The sequence below is a fragment of the Protopterus annectens genome, chromosome 1.part2, assembly GCF_019279795.1.
Source record: "Protopterus annectens isolate FY-2018-M chromosome 1.part2, PAN1.0, whole genome shotgun sequence".
NCBI classification, from domain to species: domain Eukaryota; kingdom Metazoa; phylum Chordata; order Ceratodontiformes; family Protopteridae; genus Protopterus; species Protopterus annectens.
In genome coordinates this window covers 730,277,725-730,302,132 of record NC_056727.1, presented here as the reverse complement: position 1 = coordinate 730,302,132, position 24,408 = coordinate 730,277,725, and the positions used below count along the sequence as shown (strand labels likewise).

Here is a 24,408-nt window from a genome sequence, read left to right as displayed (position 1 = left end):
TCGGAGTCCTGCCCTTTGGACTCACCACACCCCCCCCCCCCCCCGGGTGTTCAGCAAGTGTATGGCTGTGGTGATAGCTCATCTCATGCTGCAAGGATTCCAGGTGTTTCCCTACCTTGATGATTGGCTCTTCACCTCTTGAAAGGTGTCTTTTTATTGCGTCCCCCAGTCAAGGATCCTTCTCCACCGAGGAATCTTGCTTTGGTGCTGCAGTCTCTGACTCAGGTCCCTTTTGAGCCTGCCGCATCCTGTGATCTCAGATTTCTTTCATGGAAGACTGCCTTTTTGGTGGCAACAGCTTCAGCAAAAAGAGTATCAGAGTTGCAGACTCTTACCATCAAGCCTCCTTATTTGATATTCCAGAAAGATAGAGTGGCCTTGAGACTCATTCCTTCCTTTATGCTAAAAGTGGCCACTAAAGCAAACCTCAATCAGACTGTCCGACTCCCAGTGTTCTTTCCTAGTTATGCTAACAAGGGGGAATACATTCTGCTTACCTTAGATGTTCATCGATAGCTTTGTTTTTATTTGCACAGAACTAAGTCTTTTCGTCTCTCAGACCAATTGTTTGTGGCCTTTTCAGTCAACAGGTAAGGCCGAGCTGTTTTAAAAGTTACCATTTCCCACTGGATTTCCCAGTGCATCTCTTACATCTACTCCTCCTGTGGTACTCCTTTTCCTGGACCAGTTAGAGCTGATTCTACCATGTCAGTGGCTACATCAGTGGCCTTTTCAGCTCATCAATTCTTGGATGACATTTGTGCAGCAGCAACTTGGTCTTCCCCATATACCTTTATTTCTCATTACAAGATTGACCTAGTTTCTAGGGGAAGGGCTTCCTTTGGCTCCACTGTTCTTCAGCATGTCTTTCCATGAGGCCATCCCAGAATGTTGGGTAGCTGGGGACTCTGACCCATATGTGATGAATGGTGACTAGGATAACATAAGATTAAAAGGTATGTACTGACCATAACTTGGTATCTTTGTTATCCGTAATCACCATTCATCATGATCCCACCCTCCTTTCCCCCCTTCCTGAGGGACTGGCAGGAAATTATCTGGATCTTTTCTGGTGGCAGGTCTACTCTGTCTGTCTTTTTTCTCCAGGGCAAACTCGATCTGAATGGTTAGAGGGCAGCAGAGCATTATGGGAGGGGAGGATCTTGAGCTAAGTTGTTGTCTTAAGTGTCGCCGGCTCAGATCCGATGTCTGATCCTAGACCCATACGTGATGAATAGTGACTACGAATAACACAGATACCAAATTATGGTACCTTCCCCATCTTCCTGTTACTGGTTTGCATACTATGTTTTTTGAACTCTCTTTAAAAACTTTAGGAAGTATATTACTGTTATTATTACAGCATTGTAATTTACATTATATTTACTTTAGAAGCATTCTTATTGTTGGTACTTTAATTTTGCACACTGTTTTAACTTTAGTAAAATTCTTATTTTTGTTATGCAAGAAACTGTTTTCTCTTTTGTTTACCTACTGTTTTATTTTGTAGTAACATACTACTTTTTGATGGATATTCAAGTGTTTGATATACCTTTAATGGGGTCTGTACAGATCCCCGAATGCACTTTCCACCGAAGCAGAAATCACCGAGCATACTTAACCGAAAGTGCTGTTCACCGAAGCAGCACTTTCGGATAAGTATGCTCGTTGTGCCGGTCATGCTATGGTGCAGATAAGGGAAAATTCCCTTTTCCCCACTGTAATGCAACCTTGGAGTGAGAATATTAAAGTAGGGGGGGTGTGGGGGGTGCATTGGGGCTTGCCCCCCATGCATAGAAGTAGGTTTAATGTTGTTTTTTTTTTTTTTAAACATACTTTACTGTAAGCGCTTTTTCGGTGAAAGCACTTTCGGGAAATTATGTTCCGTGATAATGGATTCGGACTTTTGATCTTTCGATCAAAAGTCCTAAATCCACCTTTAATACTCTATAGTAGTTTTGTTTCTCGCTCTATAGTAAAGATATTTTTATGTGCAAAAAGGAAAAAATTCCTTACCTTAGCAAATTTATCTGATGTTTTGCTAAGTATTAGGAATCTTTTAAAATTTGGAGAAATTGTTCCTGCATGCAGTTTGTGTTGTCAGTGTTGTATACCTAAATATTGCTTACGTATTTATGTACAGTTGTGTGCTGGGAATGCAGTCATGAAGAACCAAAGAGAATGTGAAGCAGTGCATGATAAATAAGGAAGAATCACATGACCAGTGTCTGGACTTAAGCAAGCATGAGGCCTGCCCTCATTCTTTGCAGGAAAGATACCATTTCTTGGAGAAATTTATATCAGAAAAGCTAGAGACAGGCAGTGAGTAAACCAGAATTGTATGACTTAATCCTGCAGTGTTTTTTCTTTTGAAGATCTTCTGTTGTGGTGAGCACCTTACTCAGCTGTGCTTTACTTTATACAAGGACCTGGTTAAGACTTCATCTGGAATACTGTGTGAAGAGCTGAAGTTTTTATAAAGATAAAGGCACTGTGATAGTGAAGAATGATTAGATGACTTACAAAGTTGTAAGAGAAGTGGCAGTCTAAGCATGAAGAGTTGTGGACTAAGAAGTTTCATACAAGAGAAAGGGAAGAACAGGGACATTCCGTAAATTTTCCATATATTAGAGGTTAGTTGTATACATTTCAAAGGAAGATGAGATTTTGGTTGGCTGACTAGAGGAAGAATGTTCATTAGAAGTCTAGAAGCATTTATTTTTCTTTCAGAGAGATTAGTGAGGTATTAGGGCATCCTGCTGGAAGAAATGGCCAGCATAGTTCAAAAGAGTGGATTCTGGAGAGCTTCAGAAAAAATAAAGACTAACAGGTGGTATCTGGTGATTCTGAGGGGATAAATGCTTTGTTCTGACAGACTTTCTGCATTATTTAGCTTGTGCATTTTGTATATTCCTATATTGTTAGTAAGACATTGTGTAGCTCTGCTTTAAGCGTGGTGTGCAAGATTTTGAATAACACCACTGATTGGCAGAAGTGCTGTTTAACCAGAGGGCAACTGCATGCCAAGAATACGTTTTCTTTATTATGTATATTTTCTTCTCTATAAAATTATTCTTAAGCTATAAGATACAAGATAATGGTTTTATTGTTTTCCTTTTTTGTGTCATTTCTTTGCTGTGTGGCTTTCTTAGTGTGCATTAAAATTTATGACACCTTGTTTGGGAATTTGTCTTACTGGCTTTTACATTATATTGCTCATTGCATCTAGGACTTCTGACCCAAGAAATGCCTGGGTTGGAAGGTACTTGCAGTGTTGCCTTTTTTCCTTCTTTTTGGGACATAAATATGTTAGCTGTTGGAGATTGCAAGTTTACTGTGCAGAGAGAAGCCAGCTGAATTGCATCCCAGGAAACCTGACACCTGTCTAAAAATATGAGTGAGTGGAGGAGGATACTTGAGTCCAGAAGTGTTTACTTTTTCTCAAAAGCAAGTCATTTAAAAGCTGTCTGCAAACAAGTAAACAAGGCTTGTGTCCATCTGTTCAGAAGATGACAACAAAAATGAATGAAAAGGTTACCTATTAAAAATGTACTAACATTTTTGTAGGAATTATTAAATAAAGCAAGCTGTTTGGTGTACTCCATTGTAAGGGAATGGACAAAACATGGCGAACATGGATATGCAAAAAGGATGAGCAAAAAAGTAACGTTGTAGGGACATACAGTGATTGCGTGAAAAAGAAACTTATAGCCATTTTAGGGTAGACCAAATTAAAAATAATGTAGCATGCCAGGAGCTTTATTCTTTTTTTTTTGTAATTGGTTCAGAATTAGCAGCTAATCCATGAGGTTAATACTACATAACTTTAAGGTCATTCACAAGAGGGTACTACCACTCTCAGCGTATTACACTCAAAACACAAAAATATAGAGTAATGCAGTTGTCGTAAAATGTGCTGTGTAAAAACAAATCCAGGTAGTTACACAAAGAAAACATTGCAACCTGCTTCCTCTACTAAGTTATGAAAATTGAAATGCTGTTTGTACTGTGAGATGTATAACTGTTGATGCGCACCCTATACCACTTTCTCAGTGAATGCAGACGTTGTCAGCATTTTCTATACACACTCGTGCGATTGATAGCTTAGGCAGGGGAGGGAGGTAGTGTCTGTCCGATGGGGCTGGCAGTCATGGGCACCTGTCTAGTGGAACTTTGTTGTAGTCTGGAGCTCAAAGAGGATATGCCACTGTGTGTGTGGGTGTTAAGGGGTATTATCATGCAGGACCTGCTGTAGGGCATGCACTCAACGCTGTTCACCATCGCCCACCAAACCTCACATGATGATATCAGCATGTGTGAGAGGAATGTTAGGGGTAGAAAAAATCCTGGACCCCTTCGGGATAAAGTCACTACTCCCAGGGATAAACAAAGACAAACTAGAGAAGCGTAAACCTGGTGGAGCAAAAGGCTCAGTTGACTGTACAGATACTTGATGGTTAGAAGAGGTGCTGGACTAAAAAAAAAAAAGAAAGAAATTAAAAGTTTTGACTAGAGTGTGAGTAGACTGCAGAACAGATATGCAGCTAATCCAAGTATGGAAGGACGGTGCATAAATAAAGCTGGTGGTGGAATGCAGAAGTACAAGAAGTTATCAAAACAGAGGAGGAGTGTAAGGGAAAAAAAGTGGGTGATAGAAAAGACAGACCAGGCTAAGAAAAAATACTGGTTGGCTAACAAAGAGGCTAAGAGAACAGTCACTATAGCAAATAACAGTGCACTGGAGGCACTGAAAGTGACTTAGCAGATGGCACAAAGAAACTTTATCAGGTTGTAAGGCATAGACAGAAACATAATGAAGATGGCCATTAGAAACCCTTCATAAGGGATGCAGTGTCCTACTCACCAGTCCACAGGTCATCAAAGGCAGATGGAAGAAGTACTTCTCGCAGCCTCTGAATGAAGAAAACCTCACAGAAGCTGTAATGACTCAGACACAGCCTATAATGAAGAGGAATAAGTGCCCACACTAGAAGAAGTAAGAATAACACTAAGGAAAATTAAGTCAGGGAAAGCAGCAGGCTCAGATGATTTCACAGTAGATATGAACTGGGTGAGTCAGGGGAGAAATTTCTCCTAGTTGTATAGAGAGAGAAGACATATCCCAGATGACTGGAGAGTAAGCATTCTGTTCACAATTGTGGTCCATATAGAGGTATCAAACTCTTGTTACACTGCACGAATATACTGGAGAGGGTGGTTGACAGTATGCAGAGTAGTAGAAGGTAAGAAGGGAAGTGAGCAGTTCATATTCAGATCAGGATACATCATAACTGACCCATTGATTTTGTGGTTGGTCTGGAACAACTGCAGAAAGATTGTAAGAGAAGGGGTTATACCCAAGCAGAGGTGGAATATGCTTACAGGAAGGTATGTCAGGAGAAGGGGGCTAGGTCTAGACCCTACTTCTCTGAAGGCTTAGTGATGTAGGAGGTAGGACAAAGCAGAACCAGGGTGTCGATTATCTGTTATACCACTGATGTAGGAATGGTTTAGGACATAATTTGTACAACTGGCACATTTTAAGTGTAGATGAGAGAGCAGCTGGGCTGGTGGGATTGAAATCCAGGTTTCTGTGCAAGAATAAAAAACATTGAAACAGCGCCTTTTTTACCTCAGAGTCCATAGATTTTGTAGTTAAGTCTTAGCTGGTACATGGAAGTGTAATGGCTGCACACATTGTGAGTTCATTGACAAATCCCATTTCTTCAAGCACTCGGGTACTGGTCATTTATGGCACTTGAAGGATAGGGCTAGGGCTGATTGTAACACTACAAATGTCATATAATGTGGCTCATTGTACAATCTGTTATAAGCTTTATGTAGGGATAATGAACTGCCATTTGAGGGAACGGATCAAGTAACACATTTATTGTATGTGGAAATTATTAGATTATATTGCCTTGGCTAGACATACACTACAGGCTGGAAATGAATACATTTTTATGTTTCAGGTATTACAAGTGCTTGTAGAGAAAGTAAGGCAGGGTGATTTTATTAATAGGACTGAGTGTATTGAGCTCCAGTGGATCTTGAGGTTAGGGGCACACCGGGGACTTGGTCTTAATTACTCAGTTCCTTCCCATGAGACCAGTCCTGAAAACTGGGAGGTTGAAATAGTAGTGGGTGTTCTACTATATGCTATGGAGTGCTGTTACTTTAAGGTTGAATTTGTTTTAATTGAAGTATTTTGGTGGGAATTCTTTAGAATGTGATTGGCTGTAATGCTTTTAACATTAGTATATTTATGGTAGTTTTTTTGTTTGATTTTTATGTCTGATGAAGAAATGGTGCACAGTTTGAAAGCACTTACATCTGAATAAACGACTTGTATTTTTTGCAGTGGATTTATTCTTTGCCTATCTGCCTACTGCCATATGGAACATTTTGGATTTTAGTGTTTGTATATTTTCTGTATTCCTGTGGACTTCATCACTGATTTTGGGATTGTTTTGCAATAACTGACCCAGTGTTTACAGTGAACCAGCTAGAGGCGAAGAAGCAAGCCATGAGTAAAGAGCTTAAATGGGCATCCCTAGACCTAGAGAAAGCATATGATAAGGTCCCAAGAAAGCTGATTTGGGCAGTCCTGTGATAGTTTTAAGTTCAGGAAACATTGGTAGAATTAGTGCAGGCTATGCACATGGATCCAATGGCAGAAGTGTGACCAGTGTTTGGACTTGTGGAGGGATCCCAGTAGGAGTGTGTGTACGTAGGGGTTTAGCTCTCAGCCCACTGCTGTTTCTACTGGTGTTGGACTACACAAAGTGACAAATTAACAGTGCTACCATATGGAGACAATGTGACATTGCAAACATAGACTGAATAGGAACTTCCGTAAGTGATAGGGTAATGGAATGCAAAACTGTATGCGAAATTGAGACGACATTTTTCAGGGCAGCAAATGAGGAAAATCAGAAGAAACTGAAAACTGTGAAAGAAGGAAAACTAGTAGCTGGGAGGAGTGGTTAAGGACAAAGGGAAATCTGAAAGAAAAGGTCAAAGCTAGAATCAGGAGGGCTGCAATCAGCTGCCACAGTGTGTCTGGGGTTGTGTTTGACAGAAGCATCCCAAAGAAGCTGACGAGGAAGGTTGTACAAAACAATGGTGTGACCTTTACTACTAATGGTACAGAAACTTGGACAGTGAAGGCAAAGCAGATGAGAAAGTTAGAGGTGTTGGAGAGGAAGGGCCTGAAATGGGTGGTAGGGCAGCACTGTGGGACGGACAAAGGAATGAGGAAGTCAGAGTTAAAGCCAAAGTAGTAGTATTTGCAAGGAAGGTCAAAGAGAACTGATTACGGAAGGTAAGGCACATGCATGAAAACAGAAGACAATTTGGCAGGGATGGGAAGAAGCCATGAGGAAGCAAGAACATCCAGCAAAAGGGATGGATTGTGTGAGACAAGACCTGTGATAGTCAGGCATGACTGTTGAAGGTAAGAGAGTGGCACTGAAATAAGACAGAGAGATGACAACAGCTGATGTGACACCCTGACCTGTGTAAAAATGGAGGAAAAAAGGGAATTGATATTGACGGTGATTAAATGTTTTGGCCGGGTATAATAGCGGTCTTACTTGTCAGTTGTGGTGTAGTAAATCCCTGTATAATCTGAACTAGCTGTACTGAAGGGTTAGAATAATGCAGGGACATTAATAGTGAATAAAAGATCAAGTAGGGTCAAAAACATTTTGCTTGCTTTTTGGCAATAATGGCCTTTAAGGACCAGGGTGAATCTGATAGCTGTCCTAGAGATGTTAGTACTGGTCTACTTTTTCTCCCTCCTTAGGGATAGCATGCTAATCATCTTACATTGTGCATAATTTTATACTTTCCTGAACTGCATGATTGATCATTTTTTTCCATCTGACTAATGTATGTGTAGTGGTTCAGTAATTTATGTAGGAAAATAATTGGAAAGCATCACTACAGGAGGGACAGGAGGATGCTGTGGGAGAGGATACTAATGTCAATCAGGCTTCTTTTGAAATAGATATTTACTCTTGAAATTTGGCTCACTATTTTATTAATTTATGTATGTATGTTTGCGTGTAGTCATGTTTCCATTTTTTAAATTCATGTTATTATTATTCTAACTTTCATTCCACAAGCCATTGAAAGGTTTATGGCTACATCTAGGTCATGGCATTTGTTAAAAAAAGTCCTTCTCAGAGTATGATAGTACATTATTTAAGAAACTCTTAACCTTAAAAACTTCATAAATAGTGGCATTTGCAGCATGTATATGTTTCCATTCTTCCCTCACCATTACTGCCGATTTTTTGTTTGTTTCTGTAATTACTTGCTACTGGTTTGGGTGTGTGTTCGCGGTCATTCACTTTAGGGTTTTATTTTTGATAATTTCCACTAATGACATTCAACTGACTGTAGCACATGACCCATTTTTATTTTCTTGTTGTCTTGGGTATGTCATCGGGTGCAAGAAAGGGCAGTCTTCACTTAATTTTAGACTGTTAAAAAATTAGTTACCTAATAGAATGTATTCATCTGTTGTGGATGATATCTGTAGCAAGAATATGGTATAAAAAAATCTACTAATATGTTAAGTTGTTATTTAATTTTCTAAATAGCACTTCATAACCTGTTAGTTTGTTGTTGTGCCCAGTATACATGGTGTTACCATCACTCATTTACGTGAAAACTTATTATTGAGCAAAACCTATGGACTATTTTGGCAGTGTAGTCTGTCTTTGAAATTTACACCTGCTATGTTTATGCATTCTGAAGGTTCCTATCCAGAACATGTTTGCTTCATAATGCTTAACTTTTCGTTGTAGTGTTTCCTTTTTGCACTTGGTCAGAAACACCTATTTTGAAAAGTTGCTCAATTTAGACAGGCTAATAATTGACTCAGATGAAAATAATTTCAGTTTTGTTTTTATAAGATGTATGCCACATTTGTGATATCTAATTAAACCTAATTATAACGATAGTTTAAGCATGCAGATGTATGTATTCATATGGCTTTTTCCTTTTAATCTTCACGTGATAGGCAGTTGCAAATGAATCTGGACTGAATTTCATCTCTGTGAAAGGCCCAGAGCTGTTAAATATGGTGAGTACCAAAGTTTGTCATTATTGGAAATGTGGCTGTGAGAAATGTGCAGAAATGTCTACTACCTGATATCTGTTTATTTACTTTATTTGCTTATTAATTGCTTAGGCCAGATGCTCACAAGTACCTTTTTATAAGGTAATCTGGGAGCACTTTCTGGTTAAGTGACGTCTTTGGAAATGTGCATTGTTCAAGTGTAATCTAAGGGATTCTTACCTAGGATTTCAGGATGAAACTTGTATGTAGCTCATAGCCTTATGCCAGTCTGCTATATTGCCAAATTACGGTTGCATGTGCAAGGATAACAGAACATAGGATGCAGGTACTGGTAATGAAAAAGTTCTTGTTATACTGTATCTTGGCTACTGAACCACTCTAATAGAGTTAAGAGTGAGGCGTTGAAACTCAGCACAGGCTTAAGCTGAGCATGTTTACTGTAGGGACGGAGTGGTTTAGCGGCATTCCCTTAGTTGGATTTGGTTCTTTATATCTCCGTAAAAATGTACTTTAGCTAATTTTGAGTAGTTATAGCTAGAAGTAGGTCTTCAGCAAAGTCTCAGTCAGCAGATGGCATTTAAAGTATTCTGATGGTGCTATAGTAGTACATTTTCAAAGCAGGACAAGCTGAAGGATTTAGCCCCACAGCAGCGCATCATGTAAATAGCAGTCATCAAATTTTGTCTGAACAAAAGAATGTGGTCCTATATTCTTCACTTGTCTTTTGTTGTAACCACAAGTATAATATGCCCCTGTAGTTGCAAAAAAAAAGAATGCTACAAATGCTTCTCTTGAACTGCTGTTATGCTTATACTGGCATTCCATTCTTTTGGTAGCTCTGTTTATTGGTCTTTTTTTTCTTGATTTTGTGATGGATGACAATATCCCTGTACTGTTGGAACAATATTCAAGTACATAGCTTAATTGTTTGATCTTCCTAGTTTGACTTGGTGGTCACAGATTTGCCTTTTTATCTTAAAAAGGGTTTCTACTTTTATTGTCTTGCAAGTTCATTTTTTTTTTTGCATTAAATCAGTCAAAATACTTTAGAAACATTTCTTATTCTGGCTACTTTCTTCATATGGGTTTGTGCAGAACCATTGTTGTATACACGTTTGGATAGTTGTAGGGTACTAATCCAACTTCTCAAGTCGCTAAAGGTCCTTAGTTAGGTATCTTAATTCTGAGGGCCTCTTCAGTCCATGGAGTTAATTTTGTCTTTTTTTCTTTGCCTGTGAGTACCTTCCACATGTTACCCAGTGCTGTCTGGGGGTTGTTGTTTTTTTTTTGTTTGTTTTGTTTTTTTGTGTTCAACACTGAGATGTGAATCCCTCCTTTTCACTGTCCAGTCATATACTATTTTCATAACTCTCTTCCATCTGTATTGAGGATGAAAACTAAATTTCCTGTCTGAACTGAAATATTCTTTGCCTTTACTAGCTGTTTCTTAGATTTTGAAAAACATATTACATGTTTGAACTTGGTGCCTTCATCACCCAGGTCATGGTTGAAAAGGATCCTTGGACTAGTCTTTTTCTGGTTAACAAATAATTAAATATATATCTCAAATAAGACTAGTCCAAGGATCCTTGGACTAATCTTTTTCTGGTTAATAAATAATTAAAATATATCTCAAATTATTAAACCAAAACAGTGGTCTGAGTGCCCAAAATAAAACTAGTAAACCTGGAATAGGGCACACACAGAGCTCAACAAACGGACAACTTATTTAATGGACACAAGCACAAATAAATCCACAGCAAACGAAATCACAGCAGCACAGCAAACGAACTCACAGCAGCACAGTAACACTGTACAAGTAAATCCACATACATTTTCCACATACATTTTCGTCAAAATAACTTCATCAGATACCTAACCTCTCTTCCTTTGATGAATAAATAAACTAATCTAGTTCAAATGAACCAATGAATAAACAGATTCAATTAAACATGTAAAATGCATTGAAACACATGGACCTTAAAGGTAAATGAATCTGAATGTTAAAACCAAATAAATGAATAAATAAATATGTATATATATTTTGTTGTGTAAAATACTTCAACTATAAACCTTGATTAAAAATATATATCGAAAGTTTCATATAGATATTACAAACATAAACCTGATATGCTTCTAAAATATTTTTTGAAGTAAAGCTAAACTGAATCTAAATAAAATGAAATAGCACCATCTAGTGGAAATTATATGAAATGCATGTTCATCTTATTAAAAATTATTATATAAAAATGAACCATGAAATGCTTACGCATGCAATATGAATAAATAAAACATTAAATTATTTAAAAGTTAAATGTAAATATAAATATAATATTGATATAAAAAATACTATAATTTAGCAGATCTCAATTTCAGCACAGGTTTCAAGGATAACATTTCATTTAAACCAGGGAAAGAGCTTGCATCCAGAATAATTTGCCAATATAGCTCCCTATATTCCAAACGAGTCTTCCAAGGCCCTCCCCTGGGATCACGTGGGACCACTTTGAAGACAAAAAACTGGAATTTAGCTTTGTCACAATTATTTTGATGTTTAAACAGAGCATTATTATCTTTTCATTTCCTTATCTCATATAAATGCTCATAAATTCTCTGCCTCAGTTTCCTCTTGGTCTTGCCAACATAAAAAGAGTCACAGAATTCACATGTAGCAGTATAAACCACACCTGTGGTATTACAATTTTCAAAACCTCGAGTAGTAATATACTTGCTCCTCTTCTTCAAAAGAATAGATCACCTTCCTTAATATTACCACAATATGAGCAACGTCCACATTTTCGCGTCCCTTTTTTTTTGTTACTAATAGGGTTACTGAAGTTTACCCCCCCAATATATTCTTGATATTGCGTCCCTTCCTATATACACATTTAAATGGTTTCTCAAAAATATGATTCAAATCAGACAAACTAGCAAATTTATCCCATTCTTTAGTAAGAATACTTCTGATCAGATTACTCTTACCATCAAAGGCGGTAAACATGGCAGAATGAAAACCTTTTCCTAAAGTTGTAACTTTAGCAGTGTTTGCCTCAATATTTTGTTCTTCCAGTATAGGTAGGGGTATCACCAAAATTGGAGCAAATCTTCCTGCTCTCCCTTCCTTAACCTCTACAATAACTGACTTTAATAGATCTATGGGGTAACCCCTTGCTCCAAACATATCTTTAATAAGTTCACATTCAGTATTAAAATCCTGATCGCCTGACGTCATCCTACTAGCTCTCACCAGCTGGCCTTTAAATATTGCTCTTTTTTGAAAAGGTGGGTGAGAGCTTGTGTAATGCAAGTAAGCATTAGAAAATGTATCTTTTCTGAAAAATTTTGATTTAAAGCCTTTCCCCATTCTCTGTATATTTACATCTAAAAACCCAATTCTACTTCATCTACTTTATAGGTGAATTTTAGAAAATTAGTTGTGTTTGAAATATAATCAAAATTTCCATAAATTTTTCCAAGGTATTATTCCAGAAAAGACAAACATCATCCAGGAAACGTCCATAGTAGTTCCAATATTGTTTAAAATTTGAATTGTGAACAGATTTTTCTTCCCAATATAATAAAATGATGTTGGCATATGTAGGTGCACAATGGGCACCCATGGCTACGCCCTTGGATTGTCTAAAATACTCCCCTTGGAATCAATCCCATTAAAACTAGGCATGTACAAAATACATTAAAATGAATGTTATTCTTGCTTTCCAAAAATTCTTCAAACCAAACCTATCTCATGAGGAATACACATAAAAAGATCCACAACATCCAAAGTAATAAAACTTGAGGTGTCTACCTGATTGGAATTTTTAATGTGCTTTAAAAAGTCCCAAGAATCCTTCTACACATTGGAATGTTCTATTACCACATTCTTGAGATGTACACCTACATATTTTGCCAGAGGAGCAGTAATAGATCCCTCTGCAGATACAATAGATCTGAGAGGAGGATCATCAGGATTTTTATGGACCCTTGGTATACCAAAAATACATGGGACTTTGGGTTGTTCAACATGTAAATAGTTATATGTTTATAGATCAATAAGCCCCTCTAAAACTAAATCATTCAGAGAAAGAGAAACTTTTTTGTATGCAATATGAATTTCATTCATAGACACTCTCTCATAGGTATGCTGGTCATTTAACAAATCAAACATTTTTGCCTCATAATTAATATGATCCATAAACACCACCCCACCCCCCTTGTCAGGTTTCATGATTCTAAGATTTTTATTCTCTCTACATAAACTAAGTGTATACATTTCTTCCGTAGAAAGGTTTGAACTAACCTTATTGTACCTAAGTTTGTCTCTTAGCTCCTTTTCAACCATAATCTCAAAATTTCTGAGCTGGGGGTGAAGGGGTGGATTAAACATACTCTTTTTTGTTAAAACAGTAGTGTTTCTTCTTATATTGCCATTAAAAAATATCTCTAAATTCTCCTGCCTAATAAAAAGTTTAAAATCTACCAATAACTTTGCTATGTTAGCCTTTACGCTTGGAATAAAGGTAAAACATTTTGTAAATAAGTTAAAATGACCCTTTGTAATTGGGGTAAGGGTATAATTAAAAATATTAAAACCATTGTAACGAAACATACATTTATTAGTCACTATTTCATCTGAAGAAATTGCCTCCGTGGTGCCTTTCGACCCCTCTGGTTCTGATAACCGTACCTGTAGTCTACTGGATCCTTGTTCTTGAGTCTCTCTGATCTCCTTGGGGAAGGAAACTCTAAAGGGTCATACATGTCATAACTATTAAACTGAGTTTCAACGCATAATTTATCATACCCCATGTCTCTTTCACCTCTATACTCGTATGGTCTGTTATGAAAATTACCCCATGTGTTCTTTGGTTTAGGGTATTGTGTATTACTTTATACTCCTTTAAGTCCCTTTCCACCTTTCTAAATTTTCTCTCATGAATCCAAGTACATTTTACGTCTACATCTTTCAAAATTTCATGGTATTTAACTCTTTCACACTCAGTACCAAACATTAAATCGTTAACAATCTTATTGTTAATAATTTCAATTTGGGAAAACATCTTATCCATTTCCAACTCATTGTTTCTAATTATAGCCTTCATAATTTCAAATCCACATTTATCAAATGCACAAATAAGGTCCTTGTGAAAATCTGAGTTTTCCACAATGTTGTTGGGGTATTTACACACCCGTAGACCTTTAGGAATAATGTTCAATTGCAAACAATGTTTAAGATACACATTGTGCATCTCCCATGCTATTATATTGGGAAGAAAAAATTGTTCACAATTCAAATTTTAAACAATATTGGAACTACTATGGGCGTTTCCTGGATGATGTTTGTCTTTTTTGGAATAATACCTTGGAAAAATTTATGGAATTTTTTGATTATATTTCAAACACAACTAATTTTCTAAAATTCACCTATAAAGTAGATGAAGTAGAATTGTGTTTTTTAGATGTAAATATACAGAGAATGGAGAAAGGCTTTAAATCAAAAATTTTCAGAAAATATACGTTTTCTAATGCTTACTTGCATTGCACAAGCTCTCACCCACCTTTTCAAAAAAGAGCAATATTTAAAGGCCAGCTGGTGAGAGCTAGTAGGATGACGTCAGACGATCAGGATTTTAATATTGAATGTGAATTTATTAAAGATATGTTTGGAGCAAGGGTTTAACCCATAGATCTATTAACGTCAGTTATTGTAGAGGTTAAGGAAGGGAGAGCAGGAAGATTTGCTATCGAGGTGTGTTCCTACCGGCTCAGGTTAGTTTTTGGTAAAGAACTAGTTTCTTAGCCTTTTTTCCCCTGTTAAAGTTAGTTTTTTATATATATAGTTAGTTTGGAAATAGTCTGTCCCATTCCCGTTAACTTTCCACCCCCTTTTTTCCACAAATCTCTAGATTTTTTTCCCTCGGGCCCTAGGCCCAGTCCCTCCCTTCCTAGTGAGTGACTGTGTTTTGTAGGGATTTGTATTTCTAGTTATTATAATTTATTTTAAATTAGTTTTAAATTACTCCTAAGTGTAATCGGTGTGTGTGTGTGCTTGTGTGATTACACTTTTCCCTTAGATATGTCTAAGGAATCAAAGGTCTTAGGCTTTAAGAAGTGTGACTCGTGCTGTCAGAAGATGTCTCTGACAGACGGTCACACTTCTTGTGTGTACTGCCTGGGACCTTTGCACCTGCAGGACTCATGTGCTGTTTGTCATGGCTTCAGCCCTAGAGTCCTGCAGGAGCGAAAAAATAAACTTATTTTAAGGGGCTTACTTAAGCCTGAGGGTCCCTCGACTCAGTCATCGGGGAAACCCTCTAAGTCTTCCAGACCTTTGGCTCCAGCATCTGAGCCATCTTCTAGAAGCCCTAAAGCTATTCGAACATCGGCTCCGACCGGAGCCGATGAATCTCGAATACAAGCCCCTACGGTGTCCTCGGCTCCGACCGGAGCCGAGGAAGACATTACTCTGTTGGCTCCGATTATTTTATCGGAACAGACATCTAGAAAAAGGTCCCGATCTCTATCTATTGGCTCCATTCATTCGGCTCCAGCATCACCCTTGCTGTCTGAACGGAGCCATAGATCCCACTCTTCTAGGTCTTCCAGGTTATCGGACCATGACCTTCAGAGAGTAGTGAGTTGACTTCTTAAGTCTGAGGCATTAGCCCAGATGCTTCAAAGTCCGACTCAACAGTCGAGACCTACTCCTATCACTCAAATTCCTCCTCTGACTCTTTTGAGTTCGGAGCCGGGGCGGCTCGGACCCGAGACTGTGTTAGCGTCGGAACCGATACCTTTGTCTTCGGTTCCGTCGTCAGCTCCGATGTCTTCCTTGGAAGAATCTCGGCACCGGACTTCCTCGTCGGCTCCGAGGGGGCGAGTGGCATCGGACCCTTGTCTGACCCCGCTCTCCCTCTCGGTGCTTCGGCGCTGGTGAGTTCGGCTCTGACATCGGCCTCGGAGCCATCACTGTCGGTGCCGGGGGAGGTTTCCAGTTTTTCAGAATGGAGACCTCCGGCTCTGCCTGACAGGGGTGCCTTCGAGGTCATGAGGAGCGTGTTGGAACCAGGTTCAACTCCACAGTCGGTTCTTTCTGCCCCTCCCCCTATGGTGCCTCCGGTGATTTCTACTCACTCTCATCCCCGACCGTAGAGAGCCAGCTCCTCAAGTTTCCCCTGTGGGGATCTCCTCCTCTTCCGAGGCCTCTCCTGACCCTGTAGGAGAGCCCCCTAGGAAGAGTAAGTGCAAGAGGAAGCACATTGACTCCCCTGAGTCTGTCACCTCTGACACTGATTTAGAGGATTCTGAAGGTTCCCCTCGTTCCCCCTCTGAAGATGTCTCCTTTGTAGACATCCTTGAAATCTTAAAACAGAGGGGGAATTGGCCATCCCTCAACCCTTCAGAGGATGAATCAGTGTATCTTGAGGCGTTTGGCTCTCGCCCTTCCACCTCCTGGGTGTCCCCTCCCTTTGACCCCCTTATGCAAGTGGTGGCAAAGAAGGCTTGGGCGGCTCCTGACTCAGTGGAACCCACCCCCAGGAGACCATCAAAGTTCATCATGGCCCCCAAGGATAAAGAATTTCTGACCAAAGGCGTCTCTGTTGATGCTATGGTGGTGGCTGCGGCTACCAAGAAGGAGTTAGCTGATCCTTCGGTGCCTGTTCATCCTCCTAACAAGGAGTCTAGGTCGATGGACAGGTACGGGAAGCGGATGTTCTCATCAGCGACCTTTACTATGAGATAGCTGAATTACCTGTGTCATTTTACTCGTCTTCAGAGGGATTTACTCAAAGAAGCGAGTGAAATGTTGAAGGACCCAACAGCTGCGGGTTTTCAGGATAGGATGAACTCTCAGCTGGCTACCCTTAATTCTATAACCAACTCTTCCATGCGCCTCCTTTCATATGCGGCGGATGGAGCAAGTAGAGCGGCAGGTACAGGTGTAGCCTTGCGTAGGCATGCCTGGATGCGGCTTTGTGACTTTGCGGACCCTTTTAAGGCGTCCTTCACTAATTCCCCCTTTGATGGATCATCCCTTTTTGGTCCTCAAGTGAAGGAAACCCTGACTAGGTGCGAGACTGATGGCAAGATTCTTTCTGCCGTCGGAGTCCGTTTTTCTACTCCTTCTAGACCTTACCCCAAAGGTCAGAAGGGGGGAAAGATGTGGTCCCGCAAACAGTCTCAAGGAGACTTGCCTGACGCACAGAGTCGTTTCCCCTCTAGAGGCAGAGGGGGGAACAACAATGGTAGACGCCGTCCCAGGGGCAGAGGGGGCCCGCAGAATCAGGGCAGTCGAGAATCCTTTTCCGACAAGCCCTTTCAGCATCCCTGAGGTGTTGCCCGACTGCCCACCTTCGGAGGCAGTCGGGGGAGGGTTGTCACTGTACCCAAAAGCCTGGCTATCCCTAACTCAAGACAAGTGGGTACAGTCTATCATTTCCGAAGGCTACAGAATCCCTTTCCTTTTCATTCCGAAGCAGTCCAAAAAATCCCTTCCAGACGTTCCACCCAGTCAAAGGGAGCAAGCAGCATTAGAAATTTCAAAGCTGCTCGCAAAAAGAGCCATTCAACCAGTTCCAGCAGACCAAGTAGGATCCGGAATCTACTCCAAATTCTTTTTGGTTCCAAAGAAAACAGGGGACTGGAGACCCATTTTGGATCTCAGCAACTTGAACAAGTTTGTCAAGAAAACAAAGTTCCGGATGGTCACGCTGCAGTCCATTCTTCCCCTTTTGGGGCGGGACAACTGGATGTGCTCGATAGATCTCCAGGATGCGTACTATCACATCAAGATGAGTCGACGCTCCAGGAGATTTCTCCGCTTCAGGCTGGGAACCAGTCATTTTCAATTCAGAGCCCTGCCCTTTGGTCTCACTACAGCCCCCCGAGTGTTTACCAAATGCATGGCAGTGGTTGCCTCTCACCTGAGACGACAAGGATTCCAGGTGTTTCCTTAGACGACTGGCTCCTTACAGCCCCCACCAAGCATCTTTTACTTCTCGCCAGAGACTACACTTTTCACACATGTCAGGCACTAGGCATATCAATAAACTACGAAAAGTCTGTCTTGTCGCCTTGTTGTGTTATTACCTTCATAGGTGCAAATCTAGACACAGTCAAGATGTCAGCCAGACTCACAGAGCAGAGGATAGCAGACATACACAAACAGGTCTTTCTTGTCTTGCAGAGCAACAAAGTCAAAGCCAGACTGATCCTGAAAGTCTTAGGGATTATGGCGGCGGCCATCCCTCTCCTACCATTAGCTCGCTTCCATATGAGAATTTTACAATGGATGCTCTTCACACAATGGTCTTACCAAAGTCTCCCAATGTCCCATCCTATTCGGATAACTCAGTCGTGCAAGAATCATCTCTATTGGTGGATCACATCTCCTCAGCTCCTCCTAGGGAGACCTTTCGTCCCTCCCCCTCCGGTTGCTGCAGTGACAACGGATGCTTCCCTGATCGGGTGGGGGGGGGGCATTTCCAGGGCAGGACAGTCCAGGGCATGTGGCAACCGTTCGAGTGCCACTTGCACATAAACATCCTAGAGATGAGAGCAGTGCTTCTAAGCCCTACAAGACTCTCTTCCCAAGGGAACTATAGCAATTCAAACAGACAACATGTCTGTAGTGTGGTACATCAACAAACAAGGCGGAACCAGATCTTACCCCCTATGTCGAGAGGCACTCAGACTGTGGCAATGGGCGATTTCTTCTCAGCGATTTCTGTTAGCAACGCACATCCCCGGGAAGTCCAATGTGATTGCAGACAAATTGAGCAGAGCTATTCTCATGCCTCACGAGTGGTCTCTGAACAATTCAGTGTTGGAGAAAGTTTTTCAAAAGTGGGGCAGGCCTTGCTGCGACCTTTTCGCTACTCCCCAAAACAGCAAGTGCAACGATTTTTTCACCCTCTTTCCCCAACCAGGCCACCCCAGCAGAGACGCTCTAGTGCACGTTTGGCCCCAGGGACTTCTGTATGTCTTTCCTCCCTTCCCACTGATATCCCAGCTGATACAGAAAGCCATCGCTCAGGAAGCTTCCATGATCCTCATTGCCCCTTACTGGCCTCGACAGGTTTGGTTCCCCTTTCTCCACCGTTATCTGTTGGGACAACCTTGGCATCTGGACCCAGTTCCAGACCTCTTGACCCATCAGTCGGGTCAGTTGCACCACTCCCTTCCCTCTCTGAACCTCACAGCGTGGTTCCTCCAATTCCGACTTTAGCCAGGCTTCCTTTGATATCTCACTCAGTTAGAGATATCTTGATAGCTTCTCATAAATCTACCACTCGAAAGATTTATCTTAGCAAGTGGAAACGTTTTTCCTATTGGGCGCAGTCAAAGAATATAGATCCTTTCACTGCTTCTATTCAAACAGTTCTAGACTTTCTAGCCGAACTTTTCCACTCAGGTTCGTCCCCATCTACCATTAGAGTTCAATTGGCAGCAATATCGAACTTTCATGTTTGAGTCTCAGAGTCCTCCATTATGTCTCACAAACTCTGCAAGGCTTTTTTAAAGGGAGTTTTTCTCCTCAAACCACCTATCAGAGATCCTCCTCCTCAATGGGATCTCAGCTTGGTTCTGACATCCTTAATTCTTCCCCCCTTTGAACCTGCGGCTTCATGTTCTATAAAGTTACTTTCTTGGAAGACACTCCTTTTAGTAGCTATCACCTCAGCTAGAAGAGTCTCCGAAATCCATGCTCTGTGTAGTCGACCCCCTTATCTGGTATTTCATAAAGACAGGGTGTCCTTGCGTACTAACCCGTCTTTTTTGCCCAAAGTAGCTTCATTGGCAAATTTGAATCAAACCATTGAGCTTCCTGTTTTCTTCCCAAATTATTCTAATAGGTCAGAACAAAAGTTACACTGTTTAGATATTCATCGCCAACTTAGGTACTATTTAGACAGGACCAAACAATTCAGGAAATCTGACCAACTGTTTGTTTCTTATGCAGAAGGTAGAATGGGCCTTCCAGTTTCTAAAGTCTCTCTCTCTAGATGGCTTTCTTCGTTGATTACCCTAGTGTATGAGATAAGACATCAACGTTTGCCATCCAAACCCAGGGCTCATTCAACTAGAGCTTTAGCCACTTCTATAGCTTTCCAAGATAGGCTGCCTATTGATTCGATTTGTTCTGCAGCTACTTGGGCTTCTCCCCATACCTTCATTTCTCATTATAAGTTAGACTTGGCCTCTAGAGACCGAGCCAACTTTGGTTCCACTGTACTCAAGAGTCTGTTCCGATAGGCCACCCGGGACAAGGTGCTAGGGACGCGGTCCCATCCAGCAAGAAATGAAGGCGAGATTGACAACTTAACATTTAGAAGTTATGTACCTACCATAACGTTCCATGTTAGTTGTCTTCTTCTCGCCTTCTTTCTTGCGTCCCACCCTCCTTCCCCCTAGCCAGGACAGACCTAGAGGAGTTTTCTTGGTTCCTTATGGAATTTTATTGCTGGCCTTAGCTTTCAAACGAGATCTGAGGAGTTACCGCCTAGCATTGTGGGATATAGGGGAGCCTCGAGCCGGTGGAACTAGCTCTCGAGCTTTTAGAGTGGCCGAGTCGGAGCCGAGGATCAGCTCCGAACCATCCAGCAAGAATGAAGGCGAGAAGAAGACAACTAACATGGAACGTTATGGTAGGTACATAACTTCTAATTTTTTGTCATTGAAGTGGTTCCACGTGATCCCAGGGGAGGGCCTTGGGAGACTCGTTTGGAATATAGGGAGCTATATTGGTAAATTATTGTGGATGCAAGCTCTTTCCCTGGTTTAAATGAAATGGTATCCTTGAAACCTGTGCTGAAATTGAGATCTGCTAAATACTTATGTATTATCGTAACCAGATTTTCGCAGTTGCGATAATACCATGCTAGCATGAAAACGAGTGGGGGGAAACACCGCAAGCTGTTATTTGAAGTCCTTACTGATGAAAAGTAAATTTGGAAAACATTCAGGAAGAGAGAAACAATCATTTTAGTCTTCTTCCTGTTTTGCGTGTATTACACACGCACGCTTCAATTGTGTCAGATGTCTAGGGCAGTATAATTCATTATGTAACAGCAGAACGAGTTGATATATTCTGCAGTAGTCAGTGCAAGCTGTTGGGTACACTAATATAGCAAGCCGTGGGCACAGTTACATAAAAACAGAAACATTGCAATGTTTTTACTTGCTGAAGAAAAGTGAAGTGAAGCAATATTTGGTGAGAGTAATTGCAGTCAGTAAGAGAGCAGCCCTGACAACTGAAGCGTCTATGCACTTTACTGTCAGCTACGTAACATGGTGTCAGAAAAGTGCATACATAAACAGCGCCACTACGTTTTTCCTGTGTTTTAGGCAGGGTTATTAATAAAAATCTTCACTGTGAAAGAAAACACATTGAAATCTTCACAGCATTAACAGAATACATGTAGACATCGTGAAGCAACCGGCATTATCGCGAATGCCTGGTGGTGATAATACGGAGTGCTGGATATCTTACATATTCCCAGTATAAGGAAAGCAATTTAATGCACTATGCTTTGTGTACTTCAGCAGACAGAAACAGGAGGTAAAACATGAAAGAAAACACATTACTTGACATCTTCACGGCATTTATGGTTAAATTTAAACATCGTGAAGCAACCAGTATTATCGCAAAAATCTGGTTGCAATAATACGTAAGTACCTATTTTTTATATCAATATTATATTTATAGTTACATTTAACTTTTAAATAATTTTATGTTTTATTTATTCATATTGTATATGTAAGCATGTCATGGTTCATTTTTATATAATTTTTAATAAGATGAACATGCATTTAATATAATTTCCACTAGATGGTGATATTTCATTTTATTTAGATTCAGTTTAGCTTCAAAAAACATTTTAGAAGCATTTCAAGTTTGTGTTTGTAATATCTGTATGAAACTTTCTTTATATATTTTTAATCAAGGTTTATATTTGAAGTATTTTACACAACAAAATATATATACATATTTATTTATTTGGTTTTAACATTCAGATTCATTTACCTTTAAGGTCCATGTGTTTCAATGCATTTTACATGTTTAATTGAATCTGTTTATTCATTGGGTCATTTGAAATAGATTAGTTTATTTATTCATCAAAGGAAGAGAAGTTAGGTATCTGATGAGGTTATTTTGATGAAAACGTATGTGGATTTACTTGTACAGCGTTACTGTGCTGCTGTGAGTTTGTTTGCTGTGGATTTATTTGTGCTTGTGTCCATTAAAGAAGTCCGTTTGCTGAGCTCCGTGTGTGCCTTATTCCAGGTATATCTCAAATTATCTGTACCAACCAAAAGAAAAAAAATAAACTGAAGACCACAGACGAAGAATCCAGTTATAGCACTCAATTTATTGTGCCTCTAGTGCTTCGGCAAACGCCTTCAAGGAGTATCTCAAATTATCCTTGGATCCCAAAGACAGAAGCACTTAACAGATTTTTTTTTACCATTGCTGAGGAGTTAGTAGTTGTTTTCTTTCCCTTAGGAAGTTTGCACCTTTCTTTTATGTGACTTGGATTAATACATTTTTCACTTTCCTTGGTAGATGAGTTGACCTAGTACCGAGTTCTAGTTGTCCTAGAATATAGTGAAGAGTTTTCTTTGTTTTGCTTTGGTTAGGAGGTTGATATAATGGGTGTTTAACTTACAGACATAAGGTGCAGGGTTTGATTCTTAAATGGGATAATTGGCTAGGCTTAAAATGGTGCACAGGGACAGTTAGCCTAGTACTGATCTATGAACCTAGGAACCCGTGCTCTCTGTAAAAATACTAAGGACAGTGGATGGGGGCTACTGTGTTTATATCTGCTCTACTGTCTACTAAATTGCCTTAATCTAAAATTCTGAAGTCTTAAATCTGATGGCCTCCTGACGTATGATATCTGAAGCCACACAACTGGGGACCAACGGATTAAGGTATAAAAAGTATGCAAATATGAATTGCTAAATGCAACTTGGCTAGAAGAGCTTGCAGGAAATATGAATTGCTCTCGTAGCTATGGGCGTACACCATCCTTATCCAAGAATAAGATTCACACCGAGCAACCCACCAAGCAGAGTATTTGGCTTAGCCCCCTGACTTTTTCAGTGCCCTCATTTTTTTCATGTCCATAGTAACTGTACTTTGATTATACTCTTAAATTCACAAATACATGCACATTAACGTCTAGAGGAGGCTGGTAATACTCTTCAACACTACATAGTTCTGTCATGGTTCATGGTAGTAAACTGCCCCCCCCCTCCCCCAAGATTACCAGGCTGAGGACCTCCCTGTTACTGTTTTACTCTTGTTACTATGCCAAGTTAATGGAAAGCACAAATAACAGTGTGAAGCAGAGCAGTCTGGCCAGTTACAGGTAGATGCCACTAGCTTGTCACTATTTAGCTACAAATACTGTCTTATCAGTTAATAAATATATAAGCAGACTACTACACAAGCTTTTCAGAAGTGAATAAAAAAAAAAACAACTGCACTGCTTAACTTATTTTTTCTCAAGTAAATAGTTAAATATACAGAGAAATGTGAAATGTGCAGGTATCAAAAATAATATATTTTGAACAAACATTAACAGAAGAAGAAACAGCTGGACTTTTCCCTAGTTAGTTCTGAAAACAAGAGTTACTGATCCACTAATCTAAATAGTTTGAATTTCCAGTCCAGACGTGTTACACGGAGAGACATGTGCGGGGAAGCTAAAAAATCTGTAAATTAAAATCTAGGCTATTTTTTTTCTTTTGAACTGTTCTTCTATCTTCATTTTTAATCCTAACTGTTATTCTTCCAGCTGTTTTTTTTGTATAGAATGTGCAAATGCAGTTGAGCAGAATTTCACATGTACACGTTAATGAATTTGTTTGCCTGGTCCTGGCTGGCTGTTCCCTTTACAGAAGTTTCTGTGTTCTTTTATAGCTGTTTAGCTTCCTGGACTAGGAAAATCAAATGGCATGACAGTTGTCATCCCTAGATCATATCTGCAATACATTTCACATCCTATGTATAATTGCTGTGTTTCCCAGGAAGAGGCAGTTATAAACTTCAGTTACAAATTTCTTTTTTTTTAACATGTCGTAGAAAAGGGACACAAGTTCAGACATCTTTTCATATGACTGGAAGCACACAAATTGCAGATATATGTTGCATAGACAAAGTTTACAAAGTTGCACATTTTTTGTGCCATAGAAAAAACACAAATACTGCAGATCAAATGACATATTTTGGTTACTTTTTCCAGTTTTTATGAGACTTAAGCAAAGCTCGCATATCTGCTGCATTCCGAATCTGGAAACCATAGCAT

The 24,408-nt window shown here is 39.8% G+C and overlaps 1 protein-coding gene across 2 annotated transcripts in view; it reads left to right on the top strand.

The window, feature by feature from the left end:
- The window catches only part of NVL (nuclear VCP like), a 1,985,423-nt gene that overhangs the window by 1,127,070 nt on the left and 833,945 nt on the right, over positions 1 to 24,408 (top strand). For both annotated transcript variants that reach the window (XM_044058761.1, XM_044058752.1), the window contains one exon: positions 9,032 to 9,094. In XM_044058761.1, the coding sequence (XP_043914696.1) occupies positions 9,032 to 9,094 (63 nt within the window). The remainder of the gene's footprint in view (positions 1 to 9,031; positions 9,095 to 24,408) is intronic.